Source organism: Oncorhynchus nerka, linkage group LG4 (assembly GCF_034236695.1).
Source record: "Oncorhynchus nerka isolate Pitt River linkage group LG4, Oner_Uvic_2.0, whole genome shotgun sequence".
In the NCBI taxonomy this organism is placed as follows: domain Eukaryota; kingdom Metazoa; phylum Chordata; class Actinopteri; order Salmoniformes; family Salmonidae; genus Oncorhynchus; species Oncorhynchus nerka.
The window spans coordinates 51,303,637-51,324,999 of record NC_088399.1 but is presented as its reverse complement, the minus strand read 5'-3'; the positions used below and the strand labels follow the sequence as shown (position 1 = coordinate 51,324,999).

General features: G+C 44.0%; 1 protein-coding gene across 5 annotated transcripts in view; it reads left to right on the top strand.

Annotated features, from left to right (window-relative positions):
- strbp (spermatid perinuclear RNA binding protein) overlaps positions 1-21,363 on the top strand; it is a 124,244-nt gene that overhangs the window by 51,404 nt on the left and 51,477 nt on the right. For 3 of the 5 annotated variants that reach the window (XM_029657075.2, XM_029657083.2, XM_029657090.2), the window contains one exon: positions 12,502-12,680. In XM_029657075.2, the coding sequence (XP_029512935.1) occupies positions 12,678-12,680 (3 nt within the window). In that variant the 5' untranslated portion in view covers positions 12,502-12,677. Of the gene's footprint in view, positions 1-12,501; positions 12,681-19,449; positions 19,688-21,363 lie in introns of those variants that run through there. The other 2 variants (XM_029657062.2, XM_029657068.2) reach the window with 2 other exon arrangements.

The following is a 21,363-nucleotide window of genomic DNA, read 5'->3' as shown; positions in this document are numbered from 1 at the left end:
AAAGGGACCCAAACCATTGCTGGCAGCAGCGCAGCTGCATTGCGAATTCACAATTTTGTGCATTTTTCTTATCGTTTTAATAGAAAACCAATTACATTTTTTTTAAAGTACAATTTAAACGCAAAGATTTTTCCCCCTATTTGTCACATCCCTAGTGAGAATTGCCAGCGCAATCTGCGACACCATGAATATTTTCCGCTCCCGCTGGCGTGGAATCGCCTGTCTTGTTTGGATCTTTTGTTCTGTTGGAACTACAAGACCTCCTGGAGAGTGTCTCCGAGTATCATTAGTTGTCTCTCTCTCCCTCTGTGTGTGTGCGTGTGCGTGTGTGTGTGTGTGGGTGCCGAGGTTGTGTGTGTTACATAGCAACAGCATCTGTTTTGACAGATGGTGAGGCCTAGTAGTAAACACAAGATGCCAGAAATAAAGTATCAATAACATGAATTTATACACAGAGGTTAGTATTGATTTGGCCGGCACACGAGCAGACATTCAGGTGAGCTGGTATCTTAGCAGCATTTGACTAATGAACAAGTAAACACTATGGTCAGAAATAGCGTTGAAATACACTATATATACAAAAGTATGTGGACACCCCTTCAAATTAGTGAATTTGGCTATTTCAGCCTTACCCATTGCTGACAGGTGTATAAAATCGAGCACACAGCCATGTAATCTCCATAGTCAAACATTGGCAGTTGAATGGCCTTACTGAAGAGCTCGGTAACTTTCAACATGGCAACGTCATAGGATGCCACCTTTCCAATAAGTCCGTTCGTCAAATTTCTGCCCTGGCATCCTATGACGTTGCCACGTTGAAAGTCACTGAGCTCTTTCGGTAAGGCCATTCTACTGCCAATGTTTGTCTACGGAGATTGCACGGCTGTGTGCTCAATTTTATACACCTGTCAGCAATGAGTGTGGCTGAAATAGCCGAATTCACTAATTTGAAGAGGTGTCCACATACTTTTGTATAGTGTTTCATGCACGTTGGTACCTTCCTAGCAAACGTCCTCGCCAACTGATATTTTTATAGTATCAGCAGATGGTTATCTAAAGAGGACTAATCAGTAGCAAAACATGCTCAAGATAAATGTCCAACAAGATATTGTAACCTATAGCTTTCGTGACTCCAAGGCTTGCGTAATTGCGCACAGGCACATCTGGAAAAGAGAGATTATATATAGCGGAAGAAGCTCATTCGTATTAACCCATCATTCGTGGTCTAAATATTAGGCCTAATACTGCGTTAAATGTATCATCACCAGCCAATGGGATCAGAGCATCGCACGCTTTCTCCCCTTTCAAACTCCCCACCATTTGCTTTGGCTAAAGAAAGATTCGTAGTTTAAGTAAAGAAACGATTGCATATGATTAACACGTCATTTATTAGCTAAATATAAGAGCCGTTAAATATTTAACCTACTTGTCAAAGTCGAGAATAAAAGATTAAATGACATGCGTTCCCCCCAGTCCAAATGCCAAATGAACAATAGGCAAGAACAGCTGAAGGACAGAACTACGTACATTGTGAGAATAAATGCATTAGAAAGCATTAGAAAGCATTTCTGTGAAGCTCTGTGATTGACAGGGACAAGTTTGATGTCGGACAATAGAGCGTTCGTTATTTAAAAGCCGGTAAGATAAAAGGCAACGTTTCATACTGAGGCTTTGGTGGGACTTAAACATAATACCGCAATCATGAATACCTCGCTTGGCAGAAATAAAAGTGTCGGCTTTGATACTGGCAGTACCTTTCAGATATAAAGAAAAAGCGGGCTACAAATTTGTCGGCATGGTAAATGGAGGGTTCTATAGTCTTGGTTTGAATGGAATATTAGTGTGCGGAGTACATACCTGGTGTGGTTCTGCACTGTTTCAGTGTGATTTCTGGCTGCGGTGAGCTGGGCTGTCGGGCTGTGGTCTCGCAAGATGAGCTGACATATGATGGTGAATCGTTAATGTTATGGGGATATTTTGCTTCCACTGGTCCTGGGGGCCTTGTTAAAGTCAACGGCAACATGAACTATACCAAGTACCAGGACATTTTAGTCAAAAACCTGGTTGCCTCTGCCTGGCCGCAAGTGGATCAATCCAGCAAGACAACAACCCCAATCTTATCAAACGTTTAAAAAAAAAGGCTCAGTGTCGTTATCCTCGGAAGGCGAGGGTGCTGGAGTATTGAAAACAGGGGTGCCAATAATTCTGACCCCTATCTTTAAAAAAACGTGTTTTATTACTTGATAAACAAAATCTCTTTCTCTGAGCAATTCTATTGGTTTGCCATAATAGATTTTCTCCCTGGAAATTAGCATACAGTAGTATAGCCCAGTCTTTTTTGCTCAAGGGGTGCCAATAATTATGGACCAGACCGTATGACTAACACTGTAATGCTAGATTACAGACATTCTAATACTAATACTAGATAAGTTATTTTGTATGACTAATCCTTCCTTACTACATTACATGCTAATTCTATCAGTAAAAGTGGATCACTCATTTCTCAACCTTTGTTTCCAGTCAAATAAAAAATGTACAGTCAAACTCAGTGAGTCCTTGCTTTTGTTTGTAATTAAACTATACTTTAGAGTGACAAAATAATGAGCAGCAATGGTAGTTAGGCCTAACTGCTATTCCATTCTGACTCCTGAGTGTTCTGTTGCGGTGTTAAGAGGAGAGTGTTTATGTCTGTGCGTGTGCGTGTGTGTGTGTGTGTGTTTACGTTCTAAGTGGCAGTACCCTGTTAGCGAGTGCTTATCCCCCTCCAGCTGGGTGGGAGATTGGCTTCCATGTTCCTCTCAGTCGCAGGTGAGCCTGTAATTGTTTGCAGAGGTAGGATTGCAGCCCGAGGCGCTGTGTACAGAGCCAGCTTCTCATTGACTGACAGATCCCCCCCCCTCTCTCTCTCTCGCTCCTTCTCTCTCTCCTATCTCTCTCTCTCACTTTCTGTCTGTGGCTCCTTCTCTATCCTCTCTCTCTCAGTTCCTTTCTCTGTCTCTCTTCTTAATATTTCAGTCATTAATCAGAGGAGTGCTGCTTGGGAGCCTCACAGCCACCACCTTCTGTAATGATGGGATCCTCTCTTGGAGTAGTCTCGAAAAAGCCGACCCTATTCAACAGTGACCAGGGTCTGGTTTCAGTGATGGACCTCTTTTGGCAACTTCGATATTGGAAAATAAATTGTTCCCGGGGGTAGGTCCTCTTCAGACAGACAACTCTCCCAACAAATCATGAGGCAGACATGCCAGGACGTTGCGATTCAAAACCAATGTTTGCAGGCAAAAAAAACTGCACTGGTAGTTGTTGCAAACTAGCCACTTGCCAAATGATCTCGTTAAAAATAACCTCCACGATCCACATCTCAATAGCTCCTTTTTCTTAGTATTTTATTTCGGTTAAAGTAGTGATGTAGGCAGTGATATAGTTTGTCTATGCCAGAAAAAGTCCATCCTTGAAACCTGACTCGAGTCAGAGAAAGAAGTAAAGGAGAGTGGGAGATGGAGGAAAAGGAGTTGTGGTTGGCACCAGCACGTCTCTGCTCTGTGGGAGTCCATGGGTTAGAGAAGAAGACAAGAAGGGAGACCACGGTAGAGGAGAGAGTAGTGGAGAAATGACAGGAGAGGGGGAGAGGAAAGTGTAAGAGAAGAGGAGAAAGAGAGGGTGCAGGAGCTAGGAGAGGAGAAGAGAAGATGGGGGGGGCAGAGAGTTTTTTTGTTTTCGGGGAAGGCAAGCCAGTCGGTCACAGCAGGCGTCTGTCTTTTTAAACCATCTCCTCTACCCAACAAGGCTTTTACTGTGTCAGTGCTCTCATCCAGAAACACTTAGGTTAAATACAGCCTCGCACATCTGTTCCCATGTTAATGTCTCCTCTCTGCTCTGCTCCGCTCCGCTCCTTTCTGAACAAATCAAAGCCCTTCTAGGGGTCCTACACTATTCTGTCTGTACGCTGCTCGGACTTGTGAGATGTTGACTGGGGAGTGAGGCCTACACAACCAAATCAGTCTCGTCTCATTGGCTCCATTGGCTTGCTGTTGATGTGATGACGTAGAACCGAACCACGCTTGTCTGTCTGCAGTCCCACTCCGTTATCCTCTGCAGAGGGAGCCCACTTGTTCTATGTGTGTGTGTGTGTGTTCTGTTCTGAGGGCCTGCGTTAACTATCCTCTCTGGTGTGTGATTAATGGGGTTAATTGAGTTGGTTTAGATCACTGGGTGACTAACTGGCCTGCTAGTCTAGGCTTATCAGTAAAAACTTGTGCTATACAGTCTTGGCCAAAACTTTTGAGAATGACACAAATATTAATTTTCACAAAGTCTGCTGCCTCAGTTTGTATGATGGAAACTTGCATATACTCCAGAATGGTATGTAGAGTGATCAGATGAATTGCAATTAATTGCAGAGTCCCTCTTTGCCATGCAAATGAACTGAATCCACAAAAAAACATTTCCACTGCATATCAGGCCTGCCACAAAAGGACCAGCTGACATCATGTCAGTGATTCTCTCATGAACACAGGTGTGAGTGTTGACAAGGACAAGGCTGGATATCACTCTGACATGCTGATTGAGTTCGAATAACAGACTGGAAGCTTCAACAGGAGGGTGGTGCTTGGAATCATTGTTATTCCTCTGCCAACCATGGTTACCTGCAAGGAAACACGTGCCGTCATCATTGCTTTGTACAAAAAGGGCTTCACAGGCAAGGATATTGCTGCCAGTAAGATTGCACCAAAATCAACCATTTATCAGATCATCAAGAACTTCAAAGAGAGCGGTTCAATTGTTGTGAGGAAGGCTTCAGGGCGCCCAAGAAAGTCCAGCAAGCGCCAGAACCGTCTCCTAAAGTTGATTCAGCTGTGGGATCGGGGCACCACCAGTACAGAGCTTGCTCAGGAATGGCAGCAGGCAGGTGTGAGTGCATCTGCACGCACAGTGAGGCGAAGACTTTTGGAGGATGGCCTGGTGTCAAGAAGGGCAGCAAAGAAGCCACTTCTCTCCAGGAAAAACATCAGGGACAAACTGATATTCTGCAAAAGGTACAGGGATTGGACTGCTGAGGACTGGGGTAAAGTCATTTTCTCTGATGAATCCCCTTTCCTGATTGTTTGGGGCATCCGGAAAAAAAGCTTGTCTGGAGAAGACAAGGTGAGCGCTACCATCAGTCCTGTGTTATGCCATCAGTAAAGCATCCTGAGACCATTCATGTGTGGGGTTGCTTCTCAGACAAGGGAGTGGGCTCACTCACAATTTTGCCTAAGAACACAGCCTTGAATAAAGAATGGTACCAACACATCCTCCGAGAGCAACTTCTCCCAACCATCCAGGAACAGTTTGGTGACGAACAATGCCTTTCCAGCATGATGGAGCACCTTGCCATAAGGCAAAATTGATAACTAAGTGGCTCAGGGAACAAAACATTGATATTTTGGGTCCATGGCCAGGAAACTCCCCAGACTTTAATCCCATTGAGAACTAGCGGTCAATCCTCAAGAGTCGGGTGCACAAACATATTCTGACAAACTCCAAGCATTGATTATGCAAGAATGAGCTGCCATCAGACAGGATATGGCCCAGAAGTTAATTGACAGCATTCCAGGGCAGATTGCAGAGATCTTGAAAAAGAAGGGTCAACACTGCAAATATTGACTCTTTACATTAACAACACTGTCATCTCAGATTTTCAAAATATGCTTTTGAACCATAGCTAAACAAGCATTTGTGTAAGAGTATTGATAGCCTAGCATAGTTAGCATTAGCAAATTTTGCATTCAAATTTTTACCTTTGAAGAACAAATGTTTTCAATGAGGAGACTTCAGTTAGATTTCAGTTTTTCCAAAAATATTATTTGTGTAGGACAAATCGCTCCGTTTTGTTGATCACGTTTGGCTACGAAAAAAACCTGTATCCAGGAGTGTAATTCTCTCCGCAAGCTCATTAGCATAACGCAACGTTAACTATTCATGAAAATCGCAAATGAAATTAAATAAATATATTAGCTCTCAAGCTTAGCCTTTTGTTAACAACACTGTCATCTCAGATTTTCAAAATATGCTTTTGAACCATAGCTAAACAAGCATTTGTGTAAGAGTATTGATAGCCTAGCATAGCATTAAGCCTGGCATTCAGCATGCAACATTTTCACAAAAACAAGAAAAGCATTCAAATAAAATCATTTACCTTTGAAGAACTTCAGATGTTTTCAATGAGGAGACTCTCAGTTAGATAGCAAATCGCTCCGTTTTGTTCATCACGTTTGGGTAAGAAAAAACCCGAAAATTAAGTCATTACAACGCAAACTTTTTTCCAAATTAACTCCATAATATCGACAGAAACATGGCAAACGTTGTTTAGAATCAATCCTCAAGGTGTTTTTCACATATCTATCGATGATAAATCATTCGTGGCAGTTTGGTTTCTCCTCTGAAGAAATGGAACGCGCATGGACCTGGAGATTACGCAATAATTTTGACGCAGGACACCGGGCGGACACCTGGTAAATGTAGTCTCTTATGGTCAATCTTCCAATGATATGCCTACAAATACGTCACAATGCTGCAGACACCTTGGGGAAATGACAGAAAGTGCAGGCTCATTCCTGGCGCATTCACAGCCATATACGGAGACATTGGAACACAGCGCCTTCAGAATCTGGGGCATTTCCTGTATGAAATTTCATCTTGGTTTCGCCTGTAGCATTAGTTCTGGGGCACTCACAGAGTTTTTTCTTTCCAAAGCTGTCAATTACATGCATAGTCGAGCATCTTTTCGTGACAAAATATCTTGTTTAAAAGAGCGCCCCCTATCTCGAAGAAGTTAACTTCATGTAATTGTCAATAAAAGCCTTTGACACCTATGAAATGCTTGTAATTATACTTCAGTATTCCATAGTAACATCTGACAGAAATATCTAAAGACACTGAAGCAGCAAACTTCATGGAAATTAATATTTGTGTCATTCTGAAAACTTTTGGCCACGACTGTACAACCAGCTGAACATTTAACGGGATTCAATGGGCTCTGAACGTATAGAACGCGCACTGTGAGCGATTAGTACTAGGTCCGTGTCTGGTGTATTCTGCGACGGCTGTTGAGAGAAGTCAAGTGTGTGTGTGTGCGCGCGTTGTGGAGCACCGTGCTCTAAGATGATTGGCCTATAGCGGAGCAGCACAGATAGAGACCCTTCTTCCAGGGGACCCAACTGCCGCTGCTGTGTCACACGCTCAGCCACAGGCTCACAGAGCAGAGCAAGGGAATGGCCTAAATGAACTTTATCTTATCAGCTAGTGCCAGTCAACCTATACTGACACACTCAACTGTTGTCCCTGGCTAGTCGTTTGCTAGATCGTATCTGGCCTATGTCATGTCGGCAAAACACCCAGGGTGTAACCCAGGCCAACAAGATCTGTGCGCACGTGCATTGCCCTTTTTTAGTGTGTGGCTGTAAGAAGACAAACAAGCGAAAGAGAAAGGGAGAGAGGGCATTGTCAATACGACAATATTACATGTTCTCTTGTCAGGCGGTCTCCCGCATACGGACGGACGGACGGACGGACGGACGGACAGACAGAGAAAGGCTGGGCGATATGTTCTGAAAATCATATCTCGATTTTCTCCAAATAATGGGCCGATTTGCGATATATATCTCCATTTTGTAAAATGTTTTCTCTAAATACACTTCGTTGCACAATTTCAAACAGTCAGGAATAATCTAATGAATTCAGGGTTTGTACATTTATACCTAGGTGAAATATAAGCCTTCCGCAACAAGTAATTTAGTTTAAATAATGTCATTATTTGATCAAAATGGTTTAACCTGTGTTTTGCAACAATCACTGATCTGGCTTTCAACTCTGTCGATGCCCTTTTTTGTTACAAATGGAACCAGAACCATGCAGGGTGCAGGTCTCAGCGCAGGTCTAGTCAACTTGGATCTATTTGCTTGTTAACAAGGTAGAACAGTTGAGCTGTTATGAATACACCCTCCTGTCCGTCTCCACCTGTTTAAACAACACGGCCTGTTCATTTTGTTTAGAGGTTGAAATCAAGTGGCCTACCCAGCTAAGAAGATGCTTATTTCTCCAAATGAGAACGAGTTGTCAATTCCTTATGTAAATCCGTCTTTTTTTATGCTCATTGCACATTTATAAATCACAGACTAGACAGCTAGCATACATTTTCCACAATAATGTTCATTGATACTCCCGTTGTAGTGGGGTTTGCTCTGTTCTCAATTTTGTCAGTTGAGACGTAAAAAGGGTATTGTTAGAAGGGGGAATCGACCGATTCTGTTGGACCAAACCTCAAACGCAAATACCAAGTTGAAACCACTTGTTGTCAGGGAGGAAGATGTGATCTTTCATCTTTGTTGTTGTGAGTGGCAGGGGGATGGGCTTGGTGTCTGTGCGCGAGTGGGAAGGTGGAACAAGTGCACACAGCACAGAAGGAGCGACAGAGACTTCATTTTGAATTCATCAAATGAATTCAATATATCGCCCAGCCCTAGGCTGGCTGCTGGCTCTTTGATAGCTGTGTGGTTTCCGTCTCGGTGGAGTCATTCCCATGGTTAAGTGGCTGTCACCCAGTTAATTTTCCTCAAGTCTGTAGGGCTAATGAGTTCACTACGGGCAGCAGAGGACAGGACAGGCTGCACGGGGCCGACTGCTGAAGAGCCATTTGTATTACACTCACAGGCGGGCAAGAAGGCACATGCACGCTTGCACGTGCACGAACGCACGCTTGCACATGCTAGCACGCACATAATCTCACATACTCACTCACACACACACACACACACACACACACACACACACACACACACACACACACACACACACACACACACACACACACACACTCACCGGCAGGTAGGACTCACTGTGATGTACACTTACCTTACAGATACTGCTCTCCTCTCACTGGTGGCTAGATGGAGGCTAGCTAGAATCGAAATAATTTTGCATGTCTGGAAAAATGTCAGCGACTTCTTCACTCGCTTCAGAGAGTTTTCTCTTCGATCACAGCTTCAACAAGTGGGAATGAGAGGAGCTGTATGGAGGAGCTGCTTCATGTCACTGCACAGAAACGTAGAAATGTCATCATACCGGTTACAGCATCTTTCTCTCTCCAGATGATTTGGTATTTGCCAAACCTAGTAGGCCTCGTGTTGGGCAACTTTTATTATTTACAGAACTACACTCCCTTTAGTTGATGAATACGTTTGTTGTGTTTCACATGAACAGGTTAGGTGATACTGGATCTCTCTGTTCTCAACTGAAAGTTGTTGCCGTGACACGCCCACATCTCCCATCCCCCATTGTTGTTATATTATGACTATTATCTACTTCCTGGTGAAGTTTCGCATAATGGTTCTTGAGTGGGCGAGGTCACTTCCTGTTATGAGACTGTGACATGCGACCAGGCCATATCTGGATAGTATCACTGTGAGTTTAAATGTAAACACAAAGTGAGCTTTTTCATAAAGTGGAACCATTATAGCCTGGACCCAGATCTGTTTGTAAATAACCAAATGTATTTATATAGCCCTTTTCTCAAAAGCAGTTGTCACAAAGTGCTTATAAAAAAAATGAGCCTAAAACCCCAGAGAGCAAGCAATGCAGATATAGAGGCATGGTGGCTAGAAAAAACTCAGGAACCAGGCTCTGAGGGGTGCCCAGTCCTCTTCTGGCAGTGCCGGGTGGAGATGATTAAAGTACATGGCCATTAAGGCCAGATCGTTCTTCAAAATGCTCAAACGTTCATAGAAGACCACATGTCTTGTGCTGTCTTGCCAACTCATATAGTCACAATGACTGGTCGCAATGATCTGGAACTAGGCTAGAGCCATGACAGTTGATGGAAAACTGCACTTATGGGAACCACCATGTGTGACTAAACCAAGGGTGTTTAGTGTTTACAACAATCCTTAACGACAGCCTTGAACCTATACATCTCCTCCATACATCTCCTTCCATACAGCTCCTCCATACAGCTCCTCCATACAGCTCCTCCATACAGCTCCTCCATACAGCTCCTCCATACAGCTCCTCTATACAGCTCCTCCATACAGCTCCTCCATACAGCTCCTCCATACAGCTCCTCCATACAGCTCCTTCATACGGCTCCTCCATACATCTCCTCCATACAGCTCCTCCATACAGCTCCTCCATACAGCTCCTTCATACAGCTCCTCCATACATCTCCTCCATACAGCTCCTCCATACAGCTCCTCTATACAGCTCCTCCATACAGCTCCTCCATACAGCTCCTCCATACAACTCCTTCATAAAGCTCCTTCATACAGCTCCTTCATACAGCTCCTCCATACATCTCCTCCATACAGCTCCTCCATACAGCTCCTCCATACAGCTCCTCCATACAGCTCCTTCATACAGCTCCTCCATACATCTCCTCCATACAGCTCCTCCATACAGCTCCTCCATACAGCTCCTCCATACAGCTCCTCCATACAGCTCCTCCATACAGCTCCTCCATACATCTCCTCCATACAGCTCCTCCATACATCTCCTCCATACAGCTCCTCCATACAGCTCCTCTATACAGCTCCTCCATACAGCTCCTCCATACAGCTCCTTCATACAGCTCCTCCATACATCTCCTCCATACAGCTCCTCCATACAGCTCCTCTATACAGCTCCTCCATACAGCTCCTCCATACAGCTCCTCCATACAGCTCCTCCATACAGCTCCTTCATACAGCTCCTTCATACAGCTCCTCCATACATCTCCTCCATACAGCTCCTCCATACAGCTCCTCCATACAGCTCCTCCATACAGCTCCTTCATACAGCTCCTCCATACATCTCCTCCATACAGCTCCTCCATACAGCTCCTTCATACAGCTCCTTCATACAGCTCCTCCATACAGCTCCTCCATACATCTCCTCCATACAGCTCCTCCATACAGCTCCTCTATACAGCTCCTCCATACAGCTCCTTCATACAGCTCCTCCATACATCTCCTCCATACATCTCCTCCATACATCTCCTCCATACAGCTCCTCCATACAGCTCCTCCATACAGCTCCTCCATACAGCTCCTTCATATAGCTCCTCCACACAGTTCCCGTGGTGTGGTGTTGCTTTAGTGGTGTTGTGTGTGGTTGGTGGATGGTTGGTTGGTTTGTTGACTGGTGGTTGGTTGGTTGGTTGCGTTGCATGTGGCTAGTTAAACCCATAAAGTGTCCCTGTGGCCCAGTTGTGGTATGTAAAGGTTTTATCTATAGCACAGCAGCACCCAGTCAAAAACACTGCAGTGCAGAGCAGCTAGAGAGACTGCTGGAGAGTGTGTCAGGAGTCAAGAGTGTCCTGGTTGATGGGTATTGAGACACAGGGGACCCTAACGGCATTCCGTACAGGACAGAGCGGGGAGGATTGGGTAGGGTTTCACCTCTGCTATACGGCTGTTGTTTACGACAAGAGGTTAAATCCCCAATGTATCTGCCCTCTTGACGCATGGAGCTGGAGGGCGTGTGTCCTGTGTATGTGTCCTATCCTCCTGGGCGTCTCTCCCTGGGCCTCCAGCCCTCCCCCTTGCCCGCGTGCCACGTGGCACAGCCTGGCGTAGCTGCCTAGTTGACCTAATCCATGGGAATGGAGATTGTTTTCCAGGGAAACCACATTAGGAACATGGCTGGATTAATGCAGATGACCAGCGGGATTAACGGGTCAAACTTTACCCTGACTGACTCCCCTGGTTAATCTGTGATACATAGACGATAGTTGATGATTATGATGAATAGGAGTTAAATCTGCTCGGCCGAATGGTTCCAATAAAAGGAGCAGACGAGGCCAGAGAAAGGAGAGTATGGGGAAGAGCTGACAGACAGATAGGACAGGCTTGAGTGGGCAGTGGAATAATTTAGGCTAGATAAATCACCCAAACTGGAGCGGAGCGTTTTTTGTATATGTGTGTGTAGTGCGTTGGCGTATCTGTCTGTCATTGTGTGTTTATGTATGTATCTGTCAGTGTGTGTGTATGTATGTATGCGTATCAGCCTATAAAAACAAGCGTAGCATCATGAAATATGAATAAGACCCGACCGTCTCGTCTTTAGTTTAGCCGCGCTCTCTCATCTCCTCTTACTCCACCAGCAGACAAAGACTAGGCCCTAACCCCTGCTGAGAAGTGTGTGTGTGTGTGTGTGTGTGTGTGTGCGGGCGTGTTATGAATGAAACGGGAAGGGAGTGTGTGTACAGTATCAGCTGAGTGCAGATGGGGAGGTGTAGATGAGACACGGGGTTTGAAGCTTTAACAAAAAGAGGAAGGGGGCAAAGAGGGAGTATGTATTACTGCAGCTGCAATGTTTTTTCTGCATTAAAAAAATGGGCTTAGGTGGGTGGTGTGTGTTTGTGGGGGAGTGCGGCAATGGCCGCGAATCGTGAATCTCAATGATCAGTCTTTCCCTTTGTCTCTCTCGTTTCTCTCTCATCCCTCTCTCTCTCTCTCCCCCCCACCCATCCCTCCCTCCCTCCATCTCCAGGTGAGACAGAGGGAAGCAGATCAGGTCTGTAGGCAGGGGGCTCTGAGGGGAGCGTATGAGGAGGAGTCAGAGAGCAGAGGAGACCCCTGACCTGTCCTGACAACACAGAGCTGCCCCGGCAACACACCCGGGCCACACAAGGAGACGGACAAGGAGCACCCACTCCTTTCGCAGGCATGGTAAGTAGTGTGTGTGTGTGTTTTTGCTTGTGCAAGAGCTTCCTGTTAGAATGTTTAGGATGAGTGCGTATTGTCAATATCAAGAGTTTAAGAGTTCCAAAATGCCATATATGGATTTTTTTTTTTTTTTGGTAAATTTGAATGAATTAAGAACACATCTTGTGAAAGAGAGAGCTTTTATTTCTTCTTCTTAAGGGCTTGTGAAAAGACAGTACCAGTCAAACTTTGGACACTCCTACTCATTCCAATTATTTTATATATATATTTACTATTTTCTACATTGTATAATAATAGTGAAGACATCAAAATGATGAAATAACAAATATTTGATATTCTTCAAAGTCCGCTTTGCCTTGATGACAGCTTTGCACATTCTCTCAACGAGCTTCATGAAGTAGTCACCTGGAATTTATTTCAATTAACACGTGTGCCTTGTTAATTTGTTGAATTTCTTTCCTTCTTAATGCATTTGAGCCAATCAGTTGTGTTGTGGGGTGGTATACAGAAGATAGCCCTATTTCGTAAAAGACCAAGCCCATATTATGGCAAGAACAGCTCATATAAGCAAAGAGAAACAACAGTCCATCATTACATTAAGACATGAAGGTCAGTCAATCTGGAAAATTTCAAGAACTTTGAAAGTTTCTTCAAGTGCAGTCGCAAAAACCATCAAGCGCTATGATGAAACTGTCTCTCATGAGGACCGCCGCAGGAAAGGAAGACCCAGAGTTACCTCTGCTGCAGAGGATAAGTTCATTAAAGTTATCAGCCCCAGTTATCAGCCCCAGTAACAAACACATCTCAACATCAACAGTTCAGAGAAGACTGTGTGAATCAGGCCTTCATGGTCAAATTGCTGCAAAGAAACCACTACTAAAGGACACCAATAATAAGAAGAGACTTGCTTGGGCCAAGAAACACGATCAATGGACATAAGACCGGTGGAAATCGGTCCTTTGGTCTAATGAGTCCAAATTTGAGATTTTGGATTCCAACTGCCATGTCTTTGTGAGACGCAGAGTAGGTGAACAGATGATCTCTGCATGTATGGTTCCCACCGTAAAACATGGAGGAGGAGGTGTGAGGGTGATTTGCTGGTAACACGGTCAGTGATTTATTTAGAATTCAAGGCACACTTACCCAGTATGGCTACCGCAGCGACACGCCATCCCATCTGGTTTGCGCTTAGTGGGACTATCATTTGTATTTCAACAGGACAATGACCCAACACACCTCCAGGCTGTGTAAGGGCTATTTGACCAATAAGGAGAGTGATGGAGTGCTGCATCAGATGACCTGGCCTCCACAATCACCCGACCTTAACCCAATTGAGATAGTTTGGGATGAGTTGGACCGCAGAGCGAAGGAAAAGCAGCCAACAAGTGCTCACCATATGTGGGAACTCCGTCAAGACGGTTGGAAAAGCATTCCAGGTGAAGCTGGTTGAGAGAATGCTGTCATCAAGGCAAAGAGAGGCTACTTTGAAGAATTTTGATTTGTTTAACCTCTCTAGGGTATGTGGGATGCTAGCGTCCCACCTGGCCAACATCCAGTGAGATTGCAGAGCGCCAAATTCAAATACAGAAATACTCATTATAAAAATTCAGAAAAGATACAACTATTCTACATAGGTTTAAAGATTAACTTCTTGTGAATCCAACCACGGTGTCAGATTTTTAAAATGCTTTACAGCGAAAGCATACCTTACAATTATTTGAGAACATAGCCCAGCAGACAAATCATTACAAACAGTAACCAGCCAAGGAGAAGAGTTACACAAGTCAGAAATAGAGATCAAATTAATCACTTACCTTTGATGACCTTCATATGTTTGCACTCAGAAGACATTCATTTATTCAATAAATGTTCCTTTTGTTCGATAAATTCTCTCTTTATATCCGAAAACCGTTTTGTTTGCGTATTTTCTTCAGTAATCCACAGGCTCAAACGTAGTCACAACAGGCAGACAAAAAAATCCAAATTGTATCCGTAAAGTTCATAGAAATATGTCAAACGATGTTTATATTCAAGCCTCAGGTTGTTTGTAGCCTAAATAATCTATAATATTTCAACCGGACAATAACGTTGTCAATATAAAAGGTAAACAAGAAAGGCACTCTCTCGGTCGCGCGCATGAAAAAGCTCTGTGACACGGCAGGGTCCACTCATTCAGTCTGCTTTTACTCCCTCATTTTTCAGAATACAAGCCTGAAACTATTTCTAAACACTGTTGACATCTAGTGGAAGGCATTGCAATTTGAGTCCTAAGTCAATGGAGACTGTAATGGCATTGAATAGAAAACTACAACAACAAAAGAATCCTACTTCCTGAATGGATTTTTCTCAGGGTTTCACCTGCCAAATTAGTTCTGTTATTCTCACAGACATTATGTCAACAGTTTTGGAAACTTTAGAGTGTCTTCTATCAAGATCTACTAATGGTATGCATATCCTATCTTCTGGGCCTGAGTAGAAGGCAGTTTAATTTGGCCATGCTTTTCATCCAAAATTCCAAATGCTTGCCCCTACCCTAGAGAAGTTAACACTTTTTGGGTTACTATATCAATCAAATATATTTATAAAGCCCTTCTTACATCAGCTGATGTCACAAAGTGCTGTACAGAAACCCAGCCTAAAACCCCAACAGCAAGCAATGTAGGTGTAGAAGCACGGTGGCTAGGAAAAACTCCCTAGAAAAATAACCTAGAGAGGAATGAGGGGTGGCCAGTCCTCTTCTGGCTGTGCCGGTTGGAGATTATAACAGAACATGGCCAAGATGTTCAAGCGTTCATAGATGACCAGCAGGATCAAATAATAATAATCACAGTGGTTGTAGAGGGTGCAACAGGTCAGCACCTCAGGAGTAAATGTCAGTTAACTTTTCATAGCCGATCATTGAGAGTATCTCTACCGCTCCTGCTGTCTCTAAAGAGTTGAAAACAGCATGTCAGGGAAAGGTAGCACGTCCGGTGAACAGGTCAGGGTTCCATAGCCGCAGGCAGAACAGTTGAAACTGTAGCAGCAGCAATACCAGGTGGACTGGGGACAGCAAGGAGTCATCAGGCCAGGTAGCCCTGAAGCATGGTCCTCAGAGAGAGAGGGAGAAAGAAAGAACGAAAGAAAGAGAGAAAGAGAGAAAAATAGAGAGAGAATTAGAGAGAGTGCATACTTAAATTCCCACAGGACACTGGATAAGACAGGAGAAATACTCCAGATTTAACAGACTGACCCTAGCCCCCCGACACATAAACTATTGCAGCATAAATGCTGGAGGCTGAGACAGGAGGGGTCATATGATTCCATGTGTTATTTCATAGTTTTGATGTCTTCACTATTATTCTACAATGTAGAAAATAGTATTTAAAAAAATAGGAAAAACCCTAGAATGAGTAGGTGTGTCCAAACTTTTGACTGGTACTGTATATATTTTGCAAGATAATATTATTTTAGAGAGACAAATAATCAATGTTTTGTGGCAAAAAGCCATATAGCCTACAGAACTATAGAAAAAGTATTCAGATTGGGTTTTAAACAGTTACATGCAATAAAGTATCGATACATAATAAATAAATAAATAAATACATTTTCAAATAATCACTTTGTTTCAACTAAATGTCCCAACTCTCTAAACAGATGGCTTTGGATAAAGCACATATTGCGTTTAGCAAAAAAAAACACATTTTAAGACGATGTTGAAAAAATATGAGAGCAGCCATAATTCATACATATAGACAGGGACCCATGAACATTCATTTCAGACAGGGACCCACGAGCATTCATTTCAGACAGGGACCCACGAGCATTCATTTCAGACAGGGACCCAAGAACATTCATTTCAGACAGGGACCCATGAGCATTCATTTCAGACAGGGACCCACAAGTATTCATTTCAGACAGGGACCCAAGAACATTCATTTCAGACAGGGACCCAAGAACATTCATTTCAGACAGGGACCCAAGAGCATTCATTTCAGACAGGGACCCAAGAGCATTCATTTCAGACAGTGACCCACGAGCATTAATTTTAGACAGGGACCCACAAGCATTAATTTTAGACAGGGACCCATGAGAATTCATCACATGCAAATGTGAGAAATTGGCGTTTATCGTGTTTTGGAATCAAACTCTTCACACGTTCATCTCTTTTGTTACACTATGAAAGCTGGGGCTATTTTCTACAGTAGGCATACGTACATACAGCTCAATGCAGTGCTTGCTCAGTAGATCACAAACCAGGAAGTCTGTTGAATATCTTCAACATATATTTTTTATATTTATTTAACATATTTTACCAGGCAGGTCAATTAATCTTATTTACAATGACGGCCTGGCAAAAGGCCACCATAGATGCTTACTAAGATGAATTATTTGTTACTTTTTTATTTCTTATTGTTATTTATTTCATTTTTGTTAAGTCTTTTTTTTAAAATTATTTATTTAAGCTACATTGTTGTTTAGGGGCTTGTAAGTAAGCATTTCACTGTAATGTCTACACCTGTTGTATTCGGCGCATGTGACAAATGCAATTGGATTTGATTGTGGTAACGTCACAGTGAAGACACAGTGAGGTTGGCTGCAGGTAAGGGGAAGGTGGGAGGTGTGTAATATTACTCTGAGCAGTAAAGGACCAGTTGGACCAGTTGGGCCAAGAGAGGTCGATCTGAGTAGTGCCACCGTGAAACATTGCAGTGCCGATTGCTGTGTGTCTGTGAGAAGAAGTCTGCCTGACGATGTAGCACTATTGAACATCAGCAAAGAGAGGGGGGGGACGAGACGAGAGAGAGGAGAGGAACAGGGAGAAAGAGAGAGGATAAGGTAGGGAGTCAGAGAGAGGAGAGAGAGGGGGGAATTAGAAAGGAGAGGAAGAGAACAAGGGACAGAGAGAGGTGGAGGAAGAGAAGAGAGAGATCAGGGATTGATTAATGGTCCCTACCCCTGACTCTGGAGTTGAGCCTCAGGGGAGTGCAGGCAGCACCATGAATTATTAAAAACTGGAGGGGTGGACGGGGTGGGAGGGGAGGCGGAGGGTGTTCATAAATAACCCTCGATGATGAGGGCTGTGCTAACGCTAGCTGGGCTGGTAAGGAGAGTGGGGATGACCTTGGAGCTCAAACACTCTGCACTGCAAAGCCACAGCACAGTGCTCTGCTTCCTTATTGTCTTTTCATTGGATTTTCCCTCCGTGTGTACACACCCAGATATATATATATAAGCACAGACACACGCACACACAGACACACACAATCCCTCTAGGATCTCCATCTCTATCTATCTCCAGGGACGGCGGGGCGACCTTGTTAATCCTCAGTTCCTTGTCAGCTTTGCTCTGCCCAGGTAGTCAGTTAAATGGCACTCGGAGACAAGGCAAAGTCAGCGGATCTCTAACACACCCTGAAGCCATAACCCTTTACTGCAGCCCATAAACACTAATACTGAACACGGTCACATTACGAGAGGCAAAGAGCAGAAATGAATATCATTAGCTCGGCTACCTGGGCCCGTATTCCAGAAGTGTCTGAAAGTGCTGATCAAGGATCAGGTCCCGCCTCCCAATTCTTTATGATTTAAAAGGCCAAACCGATCCGAGATCAGCACTCCTACTCTTAAGATGCGGTGTGCGTGTGCCTGCCCTGCGCAAGTCTGTGTGTGCGCATGTGTTTGCGCCTGTGCACGTGTGTGTGTTAATTTGAAAGGCTGTTAAAAAAAACACAATAAAACAGGGCCATCTTTTGTGCAAGAGCTGCCAAGCGCAGTGCTGGTAAATCACAGGATGAATTTTTAATGCAATCTGCCTGGGGCTGATCGTACCCCTCTCCTCTCTCTGCCTTGTCGCTCTTCTGTCCCAAACTATGCATTCACCACGCACAGCCTCTCTCGCCGTGCACTCAGCAATCGTTAAGGCCACGCGACACACACTCTGCACAGGCATGACACACGCAAGTGTTGCGACACACACTCCACATGTGTGGCACGCTCACACAAATTGTGTGCGCATACAGACATGATTACACACCTCTGTGCTTTACACTGGTGCTACACGCATCACTGAACAGCGTGTCTGTCAGCGGAGGCTGCCCGAAGGGGAGGACGGGCTCATAGTAATGGCTGGCGCCGAGCGGATGGAATCATCGAACACACGGACACCACGTGTTTGATGCCCTTCCACTGATTCCGTCTCCAACCATTGCCACGAGCCCGTCCTCCCCAATTAAGGTGCCACCAACCTCCTGTGGTGTGCATATTGTTCCAAACAGACCAACAACACTCTCTCGCACTGCTCTCACTACACACTAGTTGTTGTGTACCGTACACGCACACACAATCTCCTGGTCTGCACACTTGTTTCGCCAGTTTACGGTGGAATAGCGAGGGGAAACAGCGCTCCCAGACCAGTAAGTGGGTATATAGCAACGACTTGGAGTGTGCATTGCATACTGTACGTTGGACTGAAGATGTTTATCATTGGAGGGCAGAGCACATTCACTATACAGCAGAGCACCACGTGTAGTAAGCCGTCCATTGTGTTTATGTGTCGTGGGCTAACTGGTTGTAATTGGTGTGGTGTAATTGCAGGAGCAAGGGGAGAGCAAAGGTCAACACTCTGGATAGTTGGCACACGTTCACACACACACACACACACACACACACACACACACACACACACACACACACACACACACACACACACACACACACACACACACACACACACAGGCAGCAACAACACCCCGCTGGGCACACACTGGTTGAATCAACGTTGCTTCCGCGTTTATTTCAGTGAAACGTGGACTAGACGTTGAATTGACACTTGAATTGACGTCTGTGTCAAGCGGGAACATACTCCCTCCGCGGAGTCCGCAGTGTGAACACAAAAACATGTACAGGGCTCGACATTCAGGTGCGTTTGCCAGTGGGACACCAGGCCTGTGAAAGTTACTGGAAAAAAAGATTCTGGCCTGGGTTAAGATCTGGCTGGAAAGCGAATGATGCGCGCATTTCAACAGCAGGTGATTATATTTTCATTTGGGCTGAGCAAGTAGCCTACTCCGGGTTCATGCAGACATTGGCAAGTCCAATTCAAGGACTTGCAAGGACTTTGTCAATCGTTTAATTGTAATTGTCAAGGATCTACGTTTTATACTTGTTGTAATAGAATAAAACTCCCCACAAAATGTAAGCTACAAAAGTATGCATTACCACTTTAACAATAATGCTTTTTATTTATTTATAGGCCTGTACCTTATTTATAGGCCTGTACCTTATTTATAGGCCTGTACCTTATTTATAGGCCTGTACCTTATTGACATGTACCTTATTTATAGGCCTGTACCTTATTTATAGGCCTATACCTTATTTATAGGCCTGTACCGTATTTATAGGCCTGTACCTTATTTATAGGCCTGTACCTTATTTATAGGCCTGTACCTTATTGACATGTACCTTATTTATAGGCCTGTACCTTATTTATAGGCCTATACCTTATTTATTGACATGTACCTTATTTATAGGCCTGTACCTTATTTATAGGCCTGTACCTTATTTATAGGCCTGTACCTTATAGGCCTGTACCTTATTGACATGTACCTTATTTATAGGCCTGTACCTTATTTATAGGCCTATACCTTATTTATAGGCCTGTACCGTATTTATAGGCCTGTACCTTATTTATAGGCCTGTACCTTATTTATAGGCCTGTACCTTATTTATAGGCCTGTACCTTATTGACATGTACCTTATTTATAGGCCTGTACCTTATTTATAGGCCTGTACCTTATTTATAGGCCTGTACCTTATTGACATGTACCTTATTTATAGGCCTGTACCTTATTTATAGGCCTGTACCTTATTTATAGGCCTGTACCTTATTGGCCTGTACCTTATTTATAGGCCTGTACCTTATTTATATGCCTGTACCTTATTTATAGGCCTGTACCTTATTGACATGTACCTTATTTATAGGCCTGTACCTTATTTATAGGCCTGTACCTTATTGACATGTACCTTATTTTGACAGTCTAATATATGTCAGAATAAGGTGGCCGTTGCCTGGCTAAATAGACTGCATCCACCGGCAGATGCTCCCGACAACAAACACACGAATGAAGTCTGTCCATGTGGTAACTAGTCAGTCTTGCCATTTGAGATGTTGGTAGAGTTATTTAGGGGTATCACGTGTGATGAAAAAGCAAGAAGGAAACAGGTTTCCCTTTGTTATGGAACGCTTGTTTGATTTTTCAGGTAGGCTATTCCGTGGCATGGCGACTGAATTTCGCATCGCAAATCTTCCACCGAGACATTTAACTTTTGAAATACCTGGTTTGCATACCCATTCATTCCTTGGCATTTACCTGTGGATATCATAACTTGGAACATCTTTCCTACGGCTTTCTTACCCCTACCGCTGTCGATCTTCAACAACCAACTGATGGAGAGCTGCGCAATCTCTCTGCCCGACAGATTATCTCAAACTAGACTATATGTGTGCGGCTTGCGTTGTGTGTGGTAAGTAATGGACATAATGAATTAACAGCTTCTGGAATTCATCCCTTTTCAATAAAATAAAAAATCAATTATATAGCCTAGATAAAATCTCACATTATTACAATATTTTGTTCACTGGCCCAAGCGGGCCATTGACGGGATGATCGACTGGCCCAGAGGGATTCCACAACCTCCCCGGGCC